This window comes from Watersipora subatra, chromosome 1 (assembly GCF_963576615.1).
Source record: "Watersipora subatra chromosome 1, tzWatSuba1.1, whole genome shotgun sequence".
NCBI lineage: Eukaryota > Metazoa > Bryozoa > Gymnolaemata > Cheilostomatida > Watersiporidae > Watersipora > Watersipora subatra.
In genome coordinates, this window is record NC_088708.1 from 31,019,273 (window position 1) to 31,038,154 (window position 18,882).

At 33.6% G+C, this 18,882-nt stretch overlaps 2 protein-coding genes across 2 annotated transcripts in view; both read left to right on the forward strand.

Moving 5' to 3' along the window:
* Positions 1 to 10,127, forward strand: part of LOC137386331 (receptor-type tyrosine-protein phosphatase kappa-like) — a 52,190-nt gene extending 42,063 nt beyond the window's left edge. Inside the window, exons 10-16 of the mRNA XM_068072830.1 lie at positions 1,395 to 1,494; positions 3,065 to 3,141; positions 4,429 to 4,563; positions 4,861 to 4,983; positions 6,868 to 7,052; positions 8,598 to 8,730; positions 9,182 to 10,127. Of these exons, the coding sequence (XP_067928931.1) occupies positions 1,395 to 1,494; positions 3,065 to 3,141; positions 4,429 to 4,563; positions 4,861 to 4,983; positions 6,868 to 7,052; positions 8,598 to 8,730; positions 9,182 to 9,352 (924 nt within the window). The 3' untranslated portion in view covers positions 9,353 to 10,127. The remainder of the gene's footprint in view (positions 1 to 1,394; positions 1,495 to 3,064; positions 3,142 to 4,428; positions 4,564 to 4,860; positions 4,984 to 6,867; positions 7,053 to 8,597; positions 8,731 to 9,181) is intronic.
* Positions 10,128 to 14,427: 4,300 nt separating this feature from the next.
* LOC137408363 (anaphase-promoting complex subunit 5-like) overlaps positions 14,428 to 18,882 on the forward strand; it is a 33,185-nt gene continuing 28,730 nt past the window's right edge. Inside the window, exons 1-3 of the mRNA XM_068094865.1 lie at positions 14,428 to 14,473; positions 17,128 to 17,280; positions 18,412 to 18,522. Of these exons, the coding sequence (XP_067950966.1) occupies positions 17,140 to 17,280; positions 18,412 to 18,522 (252 nt within the window). The 5' untranslated portion in view covers positions 14,428 to 14,473; positions 17,128 to 17,139. The remainder of the gene's footprint in view (positions 14,474 to 17,127; positions 17,281 to 18,411; positions 18,523 to 18,882) is intronic.

Consider the following 18,882-nt stretch of genomic DNA (forward strand, 5'->3'; position numbering starts at 1 on the left):
ACTTGCAGACTAGTGAGACTTGTAGACTAGTGAGACTTGCAGACTAGTGAGACTTGTAGACTAGTGAGACTTGTAGGCTATTGAGACTTGTAGACTATTGAGACTTGCAGACTAGTGAGACTTGTAGACTAGTGAGACTTGTAGACTAGTGAGACTTGCAGACTATTGAGACTTGTAGACTAGTGAGACTTGTAGACTAGTGAGACTTGCAGACTAGTGAGACTTGTAGACTATTGAGACTTGTAGACTAGTGAGACTTGTAGACTATTGAGACTTGTAGACTAGTGAGACTTGCAGACTAGTGAGACTTGTAGACTAGTGAGACTTGCAGACTAGTGAGACTTGTAGACTAGTGAGACTTGTAGACTATTGAGACTTGTAGACTATTGAGACTTGTAGACTAGTGAGACTTGCAGACTAGTGAGACTTGTAGACTAGTGAGACTTGCAGACTAGTGAGACTTGTAGACTATTGAGACTTGTAGACTAGTGAGACTTGTAGACTAGTGAGACTTGTAGACTATTGAGACTTGTAGACTATTGAGACTTGTAGACTATTGAGACTTGTAGACTAGTGAGACTTGTAGACTATTGAGACTTGTAGACTAGTGAGACTTGTAGACTAGTGAGACTTGTAGACTATTGAGACTTGTAGACTAGTGAGACTTGTAGACTAGTGAGACTTGCAGACTAGTGAGACTTGTAGACTAGTGAGACTTGTAGACTAGTGAGACTTGTAGACTAGTGAGACTTGCAGACTATTGAGAGACTTGCAGACTATTTTTTTATTTCTCATTTTTGAAGCAGCGTTTTTAGCTTTGTCATACCCTAACATATTTGATATGAGAAAGGTTGTAAAGAGTTGAGCTTTGCTTTCATGTTCTTAACAGAAAAATATAAAACAAATGTTCTTCTAACAAAAAAAGTGAATATTTGGTTTCAACTCACACAAACATGTTTTAAAAACCATTAAAATTACTTTTTAGTTTAGCATTTCAAAAATTTCTATATGTTAATTGGCTTCGGTCTTATCATTGTTGCCTGAACCCTTATCACTTCACGTCGCTGTTATTCATGGTAAAAACATTGTTTTCCCTACGCACAAGACTTCTGCAGACACATTCTTTACGGCTTTAAAATTATTTGATCACAAATGATCATCATATTTTACATTAAAATTGTGCTTATGGGTATATTGGACATGCATGTACATATGGTATATGGCTGACATGCATGTACTAGCATTTATGTCAGCTATGCATGTATTTACATTTTATGCCAGATATGCATGTACCTACATTTATGTCAGACATGCATGTACCTGTTTTAATTTGTTGTCTTCTCCAGCAGGTAACAGACTGATATCTGTAGAACTCTATTGTTATTTCGTTGTAGTTGCTCAGTCAGCTGGTCCCAAAGATAACCGTGGGTGAGTGTGCAGCCGGTCATCGGTTGGAAAACAGATACAAAAGTAGAGACATAATGGTACAGCCTCGTAAGTCACTCAATTCCTTAGCTAGGACAGATTGACACATTTGACTCGTCGAATAGAGTAGATCAAGTGATACCGACCAGATAGTTTTATGGATGTGTCATCTTTCTCCGTCTGGTAATCGGCCAGATAACTTTTCTCTTTGAGTAAATTGATCTGTTTTATAATGGGTTAAGGCAATTGACCTCTTCCTTAATTTTGGAACACTCAATCTTTAGCTTATGATTGGCTACAGTAGTTGATCTCATTCTTATAGCCTTCCGGGTAACATAGCCATTAATTTATAGAAAACTAGATTACTCGACTCCTGCCATGTAATTGGAATTCAGAGTTAGCTTAGCTGGTTACACTTTCACGCTGGTTACGAAATATTACAGTACCTAGACACAGTAGGACAGGACTAGGAAACTAAAAGAATAGGAAGGGTAGAGAGGAAAATGAGTGGATGATGAAAAAACAAAAGAATAGAGAGTGATAAGGTAGCTATAGAGAAGTAAAAATAATATAGATTGCTTGCTGAAAAAAAATCATAGCAAATATTTCGATGAAGTTGCATGAAATTTTAAAAATGAGTTTCAAAACTAAAAAAATAAATGATAGAGTAATTTCTATTGAAAGATGTTTGGCCTATTTAATGAAAGACCTCCGTCAGTCTGCGCCAGTCACAACCTCTGTCAGACATTGTCAGTTATAACCTCTGTCAGTCAGTGTCAGTTACAACCTCTGTCAGTCAGTGTCAGTTACAACCTCTGTCAGTCAGTGTCAGTTACAACCTCTGTCAGACAGTGTCAGTTATAACCTCTGTCAGTCAGCGTCAGTTACAACTTCTGTCAGTCTGTGTCAGTCACAACCTCTGTCAGTCAGTGTCAGTTATAACCTCTGTCAGTCAGCATCGGTCGTAACCTTTGTCAGTCAGGGTCAGTTGCAACCTCTGTCAGTCAGTGAAATTGTTAGACTGAGCAATCAGATTACAGATACCTAAAGATTGTTGTTTAGTAGTACGATCATTTACCCAGTGATCATTTTTCGCTTTATATTCACCCAACTGCTACTTGTCAGCTGAAATCTAATTAGTTAATAGGCATAAAGTTCAATCAACTAATCATACAGTCTATGTTTGAAATATGTCATGTGCTACTTCATCAACGTAAGTACTAGTTTCAACTGGTGTATCAGGAATCAGAACCTATCTACACTGTTTCAGCTAAAAAATAATGTAAACTTGATAAACAAGCACTCTACATACCTACAGGATTACACAGACCTACTCTGTTAAAATACCTGTATAGTGTATAGAAGTATTCCAAACTTAGCAAACAAGGTAGTCAGGTGATGACAACTCTTAGATATCTGTTAAAAAACATAAACGGCAGAGGAAAACTTTGTAGAAATTGCCAACTGCTGTAAGGCTTTTCAAATGCACTTAGTGTCAAATCAGTGTAATGCATTTTGTAAATACCTGCACTTTAATCCAGTGATGAGTGGCTGAAAAAGTATTTATTATTTTCTGGTCCATTTATATAAATACTGGCCTGTCAGCAAAGATTGTCAGCATTGTTCTATTGACTTGCAGCTGAACGAGGTCGTCCTCACCTTATGACCTTTGACATCACCGAACACTCAGACTTCATCAACGCTGTCTATGTAGATGTGAGTATCTAATACATAGGCCCGCCTACTTAAGTGGTCTTAGGTATGATTAGTTAGGACATGCTGCTTGTTGAAGTTTTCTCCTCTTGGATGGAATAGATATTGGATTACATAAACTCTTATGTCGCCTGGGGTCCCTTGATTTACAAGTATGAGGTCTGCTTGTTAGTGTACTCTCAGAAGGTCAGTGTGTCCCATCCGAGATAGGAAAATCTTGTCACATAGAGGGCAGGGGTAACTGTCTTCTGCTACAACAGTTGAGCTGGTTTTTATGGGCAGTCTTTTTCAGCTCTCTAGTCAACCAGCAGCTGCTACCTGCTAAACAAATGTAAGACTTCTGTCTATGTTGCTCATATATTTGAGCTACAGCTTGATTTTAATGAGTATCCTTGATGATTAAAGACAATTAGGTACTTGAACATTGCATAACTTTCATAGTTTCCCTTTATCCTCTTGAAGACTTTCACATTATTCATCAATGCTCTGCAATATTGTTTGCCATCTTCCATCGTATTTGAGTGTATACATTATTATTTGGTGCTATTTTAACTAGTCAGATCTGACTAGACTAGTCAGATATAACAGTTGAAATTAATTATTAATTGGCTGTTGAATTTGATTAAAAAAAATTTCACCAACAAAATAGCAGAGATTTACAAAATATATTAAATTGGTCATCTAAAGAATGTTTTTTTATGAATTTATTTTTATTTTTTATTTATTTATGACTATTTCTCTTTTATTAATAGTGCTGAGGACTAAATATTTGTATTACAAATAAGAAAACGTCTTAAAAAATCTCGCTAGGTATGGAGTTTTACTATCTTTTGCCATAGAAGCACAACTACATGTAGTTATACATACATACATGTATTAAATGGAATGTTGCACTCTTGATCTTTAGTACTGTAATCAGCGATTGTGGTAGTCTAACCTCTGTTTAAGATTGTCTTAATATACACATTTTCTAACATGTAATAATAACTTCAAGCAAATATTTCATTTAACAGCCGGAGTAATTTCCAATACGCGGCATTCAAAGTTTTCAGCAAAAGTATAAAAACTAAAAGTAAAAACTAATTATTAAAGCATGAAAAACCAATAAACAAAACAAAGTCATAAAAAAAATAATTGAAGTCTAAACTTAATCTAAATTAATCTAAAACTTAAACTAAATCTAATCTAGAAGTAAGTTCGATTGCATCTGGAATAAAGAAAAGTTGTCTTCTCTTTTTGTAATAAATCCTGGTGAAGGGTAACTCCTCATTAACTTTATATGTTATTTAGGGCTATAACCAAAGGAATGAGTTTATAGTAGGCCAATGGCCAGTCAAACCTTCCATTAGCGATTTCTGGCGACTGGTCTTAGACAAACATATCACATGTACTGTAACACTTCATTCTGGACAAGGAAACACAAAGGTGAGCTATTATCTTTTGACATTCCAGAACGTGACCTCATCAAGCTGATTATGATTATCGAGCTAATTTAATGTTGTTTGAATATCAACATCTAGAGACCAATTAAGTATTTAGGAGACAACTCCTAGCTTAGTTTCTGATCAATGTAGACACTTTCAGAAACATGTGTGACAACATGCGTGTATTCTTTCATCACATCTACATGATTTCTGGCTAGCCATAAAATGATGAAACAAAAGTTTTTGTATCATTTTTGTATTAGATAACCAATTTAGCTATTGATATTGCTTATTGTAGAAATACCCAGTATTTTGGCCTACAACCCTCCACAGCATGCAAAGGTATGGACCGGTAGACGTTACATTATTTGATTCTGCAGAAACCACAAGCTACAGTATTAAAAAGTTTACCGTTAAAAAGGTAAGATAAATCCTAATCCACTCGGTTTGGCACTCGATGTCTGTTATACAAGTCTATCTCATTTGTTTTGTTATACAGTCGGGTCTCTAAATACGGAATCAACTCATTCAACTTTTAGATGCTGGATAATATATTCTTAAAAAATACAATATAACCCGTTTAATTTGTTTTGCAGATAAAAATTTATTCATCCAAGTAAATAGTACTGATGATTACGCATAGTATCAAAACAGATGCATCTAAGAACTTATGCAGATAACTAAATTTAAAACATCAAATGATATGGGAAACTTAAAATAATAAGGTAATAATAGATTAAAATAGGTTTATATAGATATACTAGTTGAATGTCCGGCATTGCCCGGCTAATAAAAAGGTCTCTGCGCAGATATAGAGTATATGATAAGAGCGATGGATGTGATGAGTCTTAGTCTTGTGGTTACGCATGCTTGTTAGTAGATTCATGATTTAAATGTCATGAGTATAAAATAGGTAATAGTAGCAAAAAATTAGTTTAAAAAAAATAGCAAATGCAAAAGGTAATATTCTTTAATGATCAAAAGTGCACATTTAGCGTGTGCATCCGGTATATGATAAGAGTGATGGAATTGTAAGGACTTATAGCTCAGTGGTGAAATGCGTGATTTGAAACATGTGGTTGTAATCTCCGTGAGTTTAAATCTAGTGTGAAACAGATATTTAATTCCTAAATTTTAATAGCTACAACTGGATATACCGAAATACAGACATACAGAGAAACTTTGAGAATTTAATACATGTATATTAATTAGCAGAAATGAAGGTTTGGCAATGCGTAGATTTAGAAAGAAGTGCTGATAGAATTATACAAAGTAACTTAGTTCAGTTAAACTATATTAAGTTTACATATTTTTAATATTTTTATATTTTTACATTTTTTAAATGTTAGACAAATAATTGCAGGGATTTTACATCATGTTTTGGAGAGTCTGCACACTGAGAAGCAAACAAAGATTCATTATTTCTGCTTTCCGAGACTGTTTCTACTGCTCCTTTGAAACCAAAATTTTTTTTCTTTTTGTTAAAAGAACATATTATTTTGTGATTTCACTATTAAGAACATGGAAGCAAAACTAAATTCTCAACAGCCTATATTAAATACGGTAGAGCCTGAGAAAGAGACCACAAAAGAATTACTTCAAAAATGAGAAACAAAATTTTTAACCAAAACCAGGAATCTTTACAATAAGAGAAACAAAGTGATCAGACAATGGACAATTTTCATATTGATCACGTAACAGCAAAGTTTGTTTTTGCACTGCTAATGCTATATCTTTTTCTGCCTAATCTGCTGCCATTCAATGAGGATAAAAGCGACTAAATTACATATTTAATATATTAATTGCAATAAATCTTGTTCTATTTACCGCAATACATGTATAACATAACTATCATAAACTCTATAGACTATTTATAACATGACGTTCTATTAATAATAATAATGGAATCAATTTCTTAACTCACAATATTAGCTGCTTGTGTTCATTAAATATACTAAAGGCATTATTGGCTGCTACTAGTTTTATATGCATTTGCTACACAGAGGAAAAGAAAAATAAATTGTTTATTCAGAATGAGTAAAGAGTATTTTTTTCACAACCAGTAGATTACAATGCAGCTCTTAGTAAACCAATTTGTGAATGTTTTTAGCTAACTCAGGAGCTCCAGACCTGCAGCTAAGAAAGGCGGTTAAATATTTCAATTCTGTTCATATCAGCAAATCTGTAATTATAGCTGAGAAAGCGAAAGACAAACATTGCTTATCATACTTGAAGCGTTTTAGAAGATCTTTGGGCTGTTCAGGTTCCATGAAATACGTGTGGACAACTACTGCTTGTGTTACAGCATAGACTGAGTTCTACAGACTTGTTCAAAGACGGGACGACTATGACATTGGTCATTTTCAAATTATGGCCGGACGATATGGAGATGGTCAGTAACATTGATCTGCTCACTAGCCTAATCGGCGATGTTCAGAAGTACAGCAAACGCCATACGAGGATAAAGAGCCCCACATTCGTTATGTCAAGGTATGTATAAACACTAGAGACTGGCCAGCAATTGAGGTCTATAAGTAGCCTTTGTTTGTTTGCACTCCTTGTATAGGTTACAAACTACCTAGTAACCTTGTGTATCTTAAACTATACGTAATATTTGTCTTTTTAATCTGTAGATTTAAACATATATGATATTCTATAATATTATCTTACATTAGATTAAAAATTAGATTATAAAATATTGCATGATATTGTGTTAAAATAATGTTTCCATTTTTGTGTTCTATTACAAAATGTTACATAAGATGCTATATTACATTGTATGTATTATGTAATATGTGTATTGGTAAGTTATTATATGCTTCAATTTGCTAGTGATGGCGCTCTCTTGCTTTTGTGTTTGCTCACTGGAGTTTTTGTGATCTAACAGAAGCGATGGCTCCGTGTAGATGTTATTGGGGTGATGATAGATTGACTAGGTGATAGCTCTATACACACTCTAGTAATAGAGAGATAATTTTGTACTAAGTATCGTTAGATTTCGGCAATGAGAAAACAACTACCTAAGTCATTTTTTCATGCGTATAAACTATCTAGCTAGGACAATAAACTAAAACAGGCACACTCCTTAGTGGTTGTTTTAAATTATATTATAGTACGATATACCACATTATATTTTACCAGATATTTATATAATTCTACATTATATTACTATATATTGTGTTACTACATATTGTAGTAGAATGTATTATATTAAAATATATCATATTACACTATATTACAGTACATTATCATATAAAATAATGCATGTTATTATATATTGTATTATGTATATTATATCAAATACGCTATAATTATGTATTATGCTACAGTGTATTTTATATTAAATTTGTTTTATAATATATCATAATAAAACATATTACATTATTTTAAATTTCGTTATATTATTATCTTATATCACGTTAGTTTACATTCTATTATACTATTATATAATAATGTTTCATATTTTATATATTTGATTTAATAATTTTATAGAATATATAATATGATACTATATTATATTAGTAGCTGTGGTTTAGCGGTCAGAGCACCGACTTATGATCAGGATGTCAGTGGTTTAAGTCACGTAAGGATGATTGGTGATGTTATGAAAGGCATCCAACTACAATTACCCCTGTGTTAAATCTCAGGAGCAAAAGATAACAATAAATCCTATACTAGGATGAAGAGCACTTGTGGTGGTGATTCTTAGTGAAAAAACCAAAGGAAGCAGATCAATATATATAATGTGTTATATTACTTTATACTATTATAGATGATATTTTATTAAACTATCTTGCATAGCATACATTAGTCTGTTGTAATGTATTGTAGAGTATTACATTTTACAAATTATTTATGTCCTGTAGCATGATATTGTACTCTATACATCTATGCATTATTTTATATCAATCCATAAAAAATTAATACGACTATAATAAGTATTATTTATTACTATCAGTTGATGTCACTAGAGTATAATGAACTGGTTTCAGTCTAAGGTATTGTCAGATATTTGATAGCGTCTCTTCTTTGCAGGGTTGGTGTCAGGAGGTGTGGTCTGTACTGCGCCTTGTCCATCTGTCTAAACCAGCTGATCAATGACAATGAAGTGGATGTTTTTAGTGCAGTCAGAACAGTAAAGTTAAACAGACCATCCTTAGTGAGCAAGGTGTGGTCTGGTGACAACTTGTAACAAGTGCTTTTACTGTGTTGTTTCACTCTAAAACCACCTACCGAGTGATACTACTTATAGAGACATGTCATGTGTGTCTAATAGAAGCATTTTGATGGCAGTATTTATATTCTTCAATCTTTTATCTGTAAGGTCAAACACAATTAAAAAATTATAGCATAGAATTGAGGATGAAAGTCTATATTTAAAACAATAGACATATACAGTGGTATGTGAAATAATATCGATTGGATTGCAAATTGGACCCCATTGATTATTGAGCGGTTTTCTCAAACTTACAGTACTTATAGTTTGTTGTTCCTGTTTTTGGCAATAACACACAAACATAAGTTATAAATACTGACTAAACACTAAATATAAAATCTTAATATATCATCTTAATATATCTTATATATAATGTATTGATTGGAGATATCTATGTTCTTAGGGGGAATATATCTACTTACAAAAAGCAGCCAGCACACTGATGAAAAGAATATTACAGTACAAAAATCGTTCCATCGCTCATATACTGTCAGACAGTGTGCGATTGGAGGAGACTATCTACCCTCAGCTCACTGACTCCGACACCCAGAGTACTCAGAGCACCTGCTTATGACTGTCACAGCAAATTATTTTGATCAGCTCACATTTTTAGCTCAATCACTTGAAAACTAGTGACAAGTTTCTGTTGAGATAAACTAGTAAACAATCAGAATTGATTTCAATGAATCTGACAAAAGATCAATAAATATGATTGTCTTTAAAAATTCTTCAAAGTAAGATCTTTCAACTAAGTAATCGGATTGAAAAAATAATTTATTTTGTTAAAATGAAAGCGAACTGATTTTTAATCTACTGCTACAAAAATGACATGTGAAACTTGAAAAGCTCGCAGTCCTACAAAAATGCTGATACCTCAAAAATTATGATATTTTTGTTTTGCAAAAATCTGATTCTGTTACTAATTCTTTTATACAGTATCTGGCAGCATTTTTGTCTGTTGTCTAAACAATCATCACTTTGTATTTTATATGATATATGATATATTTTATATGATATATTTTGATTACTACTATTTCTATTTTTAATTTTTGATACTAAGATTATACTCCAGATGATTGCTTATGACTCGGGTTAAGTAAACTTCTTTTTATTCATTTGTCAACTAAAGCCTAAAAATATTTCTATTTGTATGTGATTATTTATCTAGTTGTTTCCAATACACAAGTTTAATTGAAGGAGTGAATATAGGAGAGTTTGCCTTAAATTAAAAAGTAATAAAGCCTAGAAACACGCTTGTTGAACACATTTCATTATTTACGCTTGCTCGAAATAAGTGAAGAAATCTTTGATACAATTTTTGGCAGATCATGGTGTAAAGCGAAATCAAATAGCCACGACTGGCTAGCTTATTTTGGTATTTATTGTGGTGGTAGCTTGCTGTGTCAGTTTAGTCACTTGAAAATGACTAATCAATACACGCTCTTGTAAATATAATTACCTTTCGTAAATATTGGCTTTATCTTTACTATAACTAGCTGTATTACGTGTTGTACACGTAATAAAAAATGTTTTTGCGTAGAAAATTTATTTGGCTAAGTTTCTCTACCGATGGATTTGACTAACTTCGGCTAGTCTAAATCTACTATAATAATTATAACTTGAGCCAGTGTAAGGAGAAAACTGACTCATGATGTCCAAGTGCGCTAGTTCAGCCAATCGGCATTAAAAATTGGCGGTGGTAATAAGTATATGAGCAATTATACAATAGTATGGGAAGGACAGCGTAGCATATCGGATAGCACGCCTATCTGGAGAACGGGTGTTAGTGAGTTAAATTCCAGTGTGCAGCAGGTTTTTGTTCCTAGATTTTAATCGCTATAACTGGACACACAAACCACAGATGACAAACAAACACAGAGATTCATATATAGGTAAGAGCCGTGTTCATTTGAAGCCACGGTGCAAGGTTGTACAAACCAATAGCATCATACAAGATTTGAATCCGCTACGAGCAGCTTTACCACCAGGCACGCTACCACTTGTGCCATTGGTTTACCTGCGCCATTAGTTTACCTGCGTCATTAGTTTACCTGCGCCATTAGTTTACCTCCTCCATTAGTTTACCTCCTGCATCAGTTTACCTCCTGCATTAGTTCACCTCCTCCATTAGTTTACCTATGCTATTAGTTTACCTGCGCCATTAGTTCACCTGCGCCATTAGTTTAACCGCGCCATTAGTTTAACCGCGCCATTAGTTTAACCGTGCCATTAGTTTACCTCCTCCATTAGTTTACCCACACCATTAGTTCACTTGCGTCATTAGTTTACCTGCGCCTTTGGTTTACCTGCGCCAATGGTCTACCCGCACCATTAGTTCACTTGCGTCATTAGTTTACCTGCGCCTTTAGTTTACCTGCGCCAATGGTCTACCTGCGCCAATGGTCTACCTGTGCCATTAGTTCACTCGCGCTATTAGTTTACCTACGCCATTAGTTTACCTGTGGAATTAGTTTACTTGTGTCACTAGTTTACCTGCACCTTTAGTTTAACCGCGCCATTACTTGCGCCATTAGTTTACCTATGCTATTAATTTACCTTCCAAGACGGGACAGTTATTGCCCATATACAGTGGTGATCCTAATAATGGAATCCCTGGTAATTTCATAATAAGCTTTTTTATTTATCACATAAACTCTCTTCCCCTATAATCTCAGACCATACATGTGTATTTCAAATGCAATTTGCTTTCCGAATATGTATAATATTAAGCATATTTGAAAAGCAAATTTTCTAGAAGATCTGTCTACCACCAAAGGTGCACTCTAGTAATAAAATCGGTTTAATGGGCACCCATTATATCCTATCAGGTCAGTCTAGGCTTATGGCATCATGCCAATTACTAGGATGCTAGAAATACTCTAAAGGAACTTCAAAGCACCCCCAGTTAACTTTTATAGAACTATGTTCTAGAATTATGTCAATATAGGTTGCGTTTCCCACAAATTAAAAAATTTTTGTTTTGGATTTTTGCACCACTTCAAGCGAAAATGGCATATTGTACCAAAATCATACTAATAAAGTAAATACCAGTTTGTTTTACATAATATTCTTATCCGGTACCTGCTGAGCTTTCCATTGATGTGCATGTTGTCATAATTCGCATAATACCGACGGAACAATATATGAATTGACTGCGAGAAATTGGTTCATTTTAAGTGGTCCCATAATTGCGATCTCCACTGTACATGTACATGCACTGGTTAAAACCTCTTTTTTTTTGGGTGGTTGCCACGGTATTCCTGCGTTGTTTCCATGGCAACACCCTAAACATTTAGTCAGTATTTTACTGAAGTTGTAATGTAGAGCATCCTTGGCAAAATAGCTCAATTTTCTTTAAGCTTATGTTTTTAATGAAATATCAATAACATTCTTTTCTTGAATGGTTCGTATATCTTACAATGAAATACATGATGATGCACACTTTCATGATCCAGCAGACATGCTCAGTTGATATTGGTGAAAACTCAGGTGTCAGTGTCCAGTGAGCATAGACACTATCAATTGTATATATGTTATATTGCATGTATATTCATCATGTTTCTAAATAGCTGGTCAGGTGATATTAAATATATCAGACCACCAGATCTATAGTACATTTTTTTCAAAACTACTCCACCTTTACCTATTTATTGTTTTTAAAATTTCTAAGAATAAATATTTAAAAAAAAATTCAGATTATTTATTTTGTGATATTTATTTATTTATTTAGATTTACTTATAAATAACTTTTGTAGGGTACTTTTAGTATTTTCTTTGGCAGTCGACAAGTCTTGGGAAATAACCATTTGCTTCACGACTGATAACCTTGCAAGGAGCAGGTTATTTCCTGAGGAATTATATTAGATATGAGTCATAATAGCTCTTTTGGTGTGTTAAATGAACTATGTAAACTTTCCTTAATGTATTGGTATGTCTTCAGAGAGCCATCTCTGTCCAATATAAATTGGTAAGTACATGCATTGGGTAATCTCACCGTTAAATATTTCTTTAGCGGAGTGTGAGCTGAGGCCAGTTTTGTGCAAAACTTGCGACAGAAATAATCTCACATTTTAAATCATAATTATAGAATAATACATGTGGACAGCAAATAGGTCCTTGCTTGTTTTAAAAATTTTACTTTCTGTTCTTGTTCATTAGATTTGTGCACTAAATCAGCTATACACCCTTTTTACTAACTTTGATATTGTTTACATTGCGAAGAGATTTTTTATACTTTTGAGGCATTGTGAGAAGTGATGCAAAAAATGCCTCTTTCTAAATAGATGGGTTATCTATACTTTTTACATGGAGAGACAACTACTACTTTTTAGAGTTGCACTTCTACTTCCATGCGCATTCACAATGTTGCCAGTTAAAGCTGGGACAAAAACAGATGCATTATAAGGAGGTTCAGTAAAAACTTTTTAATTTTGAACTTCTGTAAAGTCGTAGCAATCAAAAAGCAAACTTTTGAAGTAAAGTGCAGCCATGACAAAAACCAATCTAAAAGTAATGTTATCACTTACATAAAACAAGAGTGCTGTAAAGCAGATTGTTTATTTGACGTAATCATGCTGCCATCAGTTACCTTATAATTTTGCATCGCTGGCTGATGTAAACAACAGTGAAGAAAATTTTTCAGTTTATCATATTTATTATTATAGAGGTAGGTAGGTAAATATTAAGTTTAACTCAAATCACTTTGGTAAAAGGTTTTGGAAAAAAATTCATCTCATGGGTTTTAAAAAGCTTAGTTTCCTTTTGATGTTTGGCTTTTCTATGAGTAGAATGCTGCTGCTGCTGCTGCTACTCTAGTCTGTTATAAACAACTGCTGATAGACCACAGCATACATCTTATATGCGCCTTCAAATGAAGTAAGTTTCCACTTTACCAACAACCTACATTAGCTAGCTTGGGCTGGCAGTTCTTAGCGCAACAATGCTTCTGTTACCATAACTTAACATAGCTTAGTAAAGGTATATGGCTTTATAAACTGTGGCTTTGCCAAAATATGACTTTGAAAATATTAACTCGATTTTGCAACACTGCTATATGACAAACACCTTGTAAAACATGCGCAATCTTTAGCACGATTAAATGTTTATGAAAACTATCTCTGCTCTGAAGTAGAAAATGTTACACAGACTTATTTACTTTTGAACATACAAACAGAAAGGTATTTGCAAACTTTTCATTACATAGCTAGGGGATAGCTAGGGGATAAAGCTTGGCATAACGGCATCATCAACTCAGTTTGAGCAACACATGTACTATAGTTTATACACTTGTCAAAACACAGAAAATATTCAGGAAGTCATACTTACTTACTTGCTTTGTAATATTGTATTCGCTGCTCTTTATCTTCAACTGCAGAGACATGTCACTGTCATTTGAAATGTACAGCAAAATAACTGGTCTGTTTTCAAGAGAGGATAATTCCTTAAACAATATTTGGTTAGTAACTAGGCGTATTAAATAGGTAACTTACAGCATTTAATTGGATGATTGGTAAGAAAACACGCAGGCTAAAACTTTTACCACAGCGACGCAAATATATCGCTGTCTTAGCTAAGGTACCGCTAAATACAAGGCTCGTTTACTAGGGTAATTTTCCGTTTAGCATGAATTGTCTCTTATTATTGTTTTGAAATATCATGTTTATTTAAGATATCTCACTGTGTTTATTTAATATACGTATGTTAAATTTATTCAACTGGTTTACGCACCCTTTCGTTCATTATTTTAGGCAATAAATACACACTTTTTATTAGTTCTTATTGCCACTTTTGGATGCGAATAGTTTTTCAACACTATTATGTAATAAGTGACTTCAAACAAAAATACGGTATAATTAATTAAATTAGTATAGCTTTACAACCTAATCTGGATATTTAGTTCGTAATTGCTGCTATAATGGCATGACTGTGTGCCAACTCTATATTTTAGTTTGAAATCAAACAACCAGCCTTTTGTTTTAAGTTGATGACATAAACAAACACATTAGGTAACCTATTTGTTAATTACTGCTAAAAACATGATTCTATTGGCTGCTTTGCGTTTTTTTCTTGAAATTTTTTCAAGTTGAATACTGCCTTTCCTTGCTTTAACATCACTGCAAGTTTAATTATAAATTATCGTTTTAGTTTCACAAAATAATGATATATTGACATTTGATTATGATGGCAAAGGAGTTAACTAGGGGACTGTCGGCTAAATATTTTAGAATCTTACCAAAAAATAATCTACCCAATTTGTACATTTCCCTTATTTGGTTATGAAAATCCATTGCTCTATAATTACATTGTGAGTTGGGCCTATTTAAATCACATAGGAAATTAACTCAGTTAGCTGCTTTGAGCCTCTCAATAGCAGTGTATCATATCATTCATACTTACAGAAATTCAGACAACGGCTATGCACAGTTTTTCAAGTTTGCTGAATAGATTATTCTCCTCTCTAAGTTGATATCATCGTGATGGTTTTGCAAGCGTCAGCTTTTTTATTGCAACTAAACATGTAGATGGCTAAATAAGAAGGTAATTAAACTAGTCTAGATTGGCTAGATAGAACCAATGACTAGGTCATCAACAACTGCATTTCTCCTGCTGTTCTCTGGGATTTGACTACTTTGGATTATGCTCATTTCCCAATACGGTGTTTTAATAAAATCATTCGGAATATGCAGGAACTACGAAAACCATTCCTTCTGGGCTTTCAACTCACATGTCATTTTTGAATTTTAAAACCATCTACATGACTATAAATTATTCAGCATCACCAAAGCATAAATACATTAATATTGACATCATGCTAGACTCAAGATCGTATCTCCATGTTTTAGAAAGTTTTTGATGCCAGGTAAAATCGCTGTAAATATTTTCTAAGCAGTTTCTATTTTTTAACATCTCTTTAATTATTGACTTGGATGTTATTACAAAATAAATAATAATTGTATAATAATAAAATAATACTAATAAAATAAATATACTCCACATTATCTTTTAAACATATCAAACCTGTCAATTGCTTCAGATGCTGTTCTATTCTATATTTCATTTACTAATTGGACATGTATTATTGAATTGTTGTTATATTATAATGGTAAAATTAATGAGGATTTCATGCAAATGAAGTTCAATCTAGTTTGGTTTTTATTGTTACTGCTGTCAGCTTGCAAACATGTCAATAAGGACCGTTGTTTGAGTCTTCACGAGAAGCTAGTCACATCCAGTTTCACTGTTTCATCCATCTGAATCATACCTTTTCTCTGATGTTTTTGAGTTGCATAAAGTGAATGTGCAGTCAAGTTTTTCGCTACATCAGTGGTTCATAACCTGGGTCCTATCAAGCTGTTACAGTAGGGGTTTAGTGTTTCAGTCTCAGAGCTTCGAAGGAGGTCAAGAAACACAAGTAGTCTTTCAAAGGCAACAACAGAGCTCACACTGATTTGCAAGGACATGTCTTTATGAAAATTTATTCATGTAATTGTTCTTTAGCAAAGTGATGTTAATGCACAGCTCATTTTGTGCACTAGTAAAATGCAGACATATGTCTTGAATTGAAAAAAATAGTATTTTATGATTATTAAAGAAGAGTTCGGTGAAAGCGCATATAAAACTGGTGGGATTTAGTTTGTCCAACAAGGTTAACAACCACTGAGCTACATAAATTTTAATAATTGTGCACTTCTATCACTTACATGCCTTCCTATAAAACTCTATAACCCCTATAGTTTCAGTCTGATGCTTAACATTTGTTATTATTCTCTATTATTATTCAGTATTATTATTCACTATCATTATTACTATTATTATTTACTATTTTTATTCACTATTATTATTCACTGTTATTATTGCTATTATTATTCACTATTATTTTTCACTATTATTATTCACTATTATTATTCACTATTATTATTACTATTATTATTCACTATTATTATTCGCTATTATTATTCACTATTATTATTCGCTATTATTATTCGCTATTATTATTCACTATTATTATTCGCTATTATTATTCACTATTATTATTACTATTATTATTCGCTATTATTATTACTATTATTATTACTATTATTATTACTATTATTATTACTATTATTATTACTATTATTATTCACTATTATTATTCGCTATTATTATTACTATTATTATTCGCTATTATTATTACTATTATTATTCACTATTATTATTCGCTATTATTATTCGCTATTATTATTCGCTATTATTATTCGCTATTATTATTCGCTATTATTATTCACTATTATTATTCACTATTATGATTCAATATTACTATTACTACTATTATTATTCTCTATTATTATTTTGCTTCATTTATGCTTTTAGATTGCAATCAGCATGTCCTTGGCTGCTGATATTCGTCAAGCGGCCTCTGTTAACCAGCGATCTAAATCTGAGTTGAATCCATCTACTCCTGCCTTGCAGGACACAGTGACACCCTATAGGATTTGTGTGCTCATTCTTATCAGGCTCTATTTGGTATGTAGTAGAAATATCCACTTGCTGTCTAATTGGTGATGAATACGGTATATTAACTTTTACGACATTTAACGTTCTTAATGGTTGATTATTTCTGGCTATAATGGAGGCTTGCTTGTGGGTTTAACCTCAAGTTATGGCAGGCTACAATGGGCTTGCTTGTGGGTCTAACCTTGAGTTATGGCAGGCTACAAAGGGCTTGCTTGTGGGTTTAACCTTGAGTTATGGCAGGCTATAATGGGCTTGCTTGTGGGTCTAACCTTGAGTTATGGCAGGCTACAAAGGGCTTGCTTGTGGGTCTAACCTTGAGTTATGGCAGGCTACAATGGGCTTGCTTGTGGGTTTAACCTTGAGTTATGGCAGGCTACAAAGGGCTTGCTTGTGGGTCTAACCTTGAGTTATGGCAGGCTACAATGGGCTTGCTTGTGGGTTTAACCTTGAGTTATGGCAGGCTACAATGGGCTTGCTTGTGGGTTTAACCTTGAGTTATGGCAGGCTACAATGGGCTTGCTTGTGGGTTTAACCTTGAGTTATGGCAGGCTACAATGGGCTTGCTTGTGGGTCTAACCTCAAGTTATGGCATGCTACAATGGGCTTGCTTGTGGGTCTAACCTTGAGTTATGGCAGGCTACAAAGGGCTTGCTTGTGGGTTTAACCTCAAGTTATGGCATGCTACAATGGGCTTGCTTGTGGGTCTAACCTTGAGTTATGGCAGGCTACAAAAGGCTTGGTTGTGGGTCTAACCTTGAGTTATGGCAGGCTACAAAGGAGTGGCCAAAAAATTATTTCGAAAAATGCTGGCAAATGTCTAGTCAAACTATGAAATATCAGAATTTTTTTTTCCGGTTTACGTTTCAGTGTTCAACATTTACTGTATTGATTGGTAGGATATTAAGATTGGTATATTATAAAGTGTCTTTCAGTAAGAGCAAAAGATTAAAGTTGAAAGATCGTTGATGCTTTCAGATTTTGCTTATCATCCTTGACATAGCTAAATTCTTCTTCAATGACTATAGCCTAACACTTGTTCATATTGATTACCCAAACGCATGACTCTATTCTGATATGTTCACTCTATAGTAACTCTCAACTTTCTAGCTCTCTTCTGCTACATCTATGCTAATGTTTCAGGAGGAGAAAAAAAAGGAAGAAGAGATGTTTGCAATTGACCCGACCATCGAACAAGTCTATTCCGACCGACAGCGACAGGCGACCATGCTGTTATTTATAGAGCTGCTGAAGGTACGCTGAAATTTTATCTGGTGCTATTGGCTACTGTCTTTTGTTTGCTCTGCTGTTATTGGCTACTGCTTTTGGTGATCTGCTGTTATTGGCTACTGCTTTTGGTGCTCTGTGTGATCTTAAATAAATACGTGCCAAACCAATTCATGTTGTTCAGAACATTGACTTTAGCGTGCATTAGTCGTAATTGTATTACATTGTTGTAAACATGGTGTATACTATTACATTGTTGTAAACATGGTGTATACTATTACATTGTTGTAAACATGGTGTATACTATTAAATTGTTGTAAACATGGTGTATACTATTACATTGTTGTAAATGGTGTATACTATTCCATTGCTGTAAACATGGTGTAT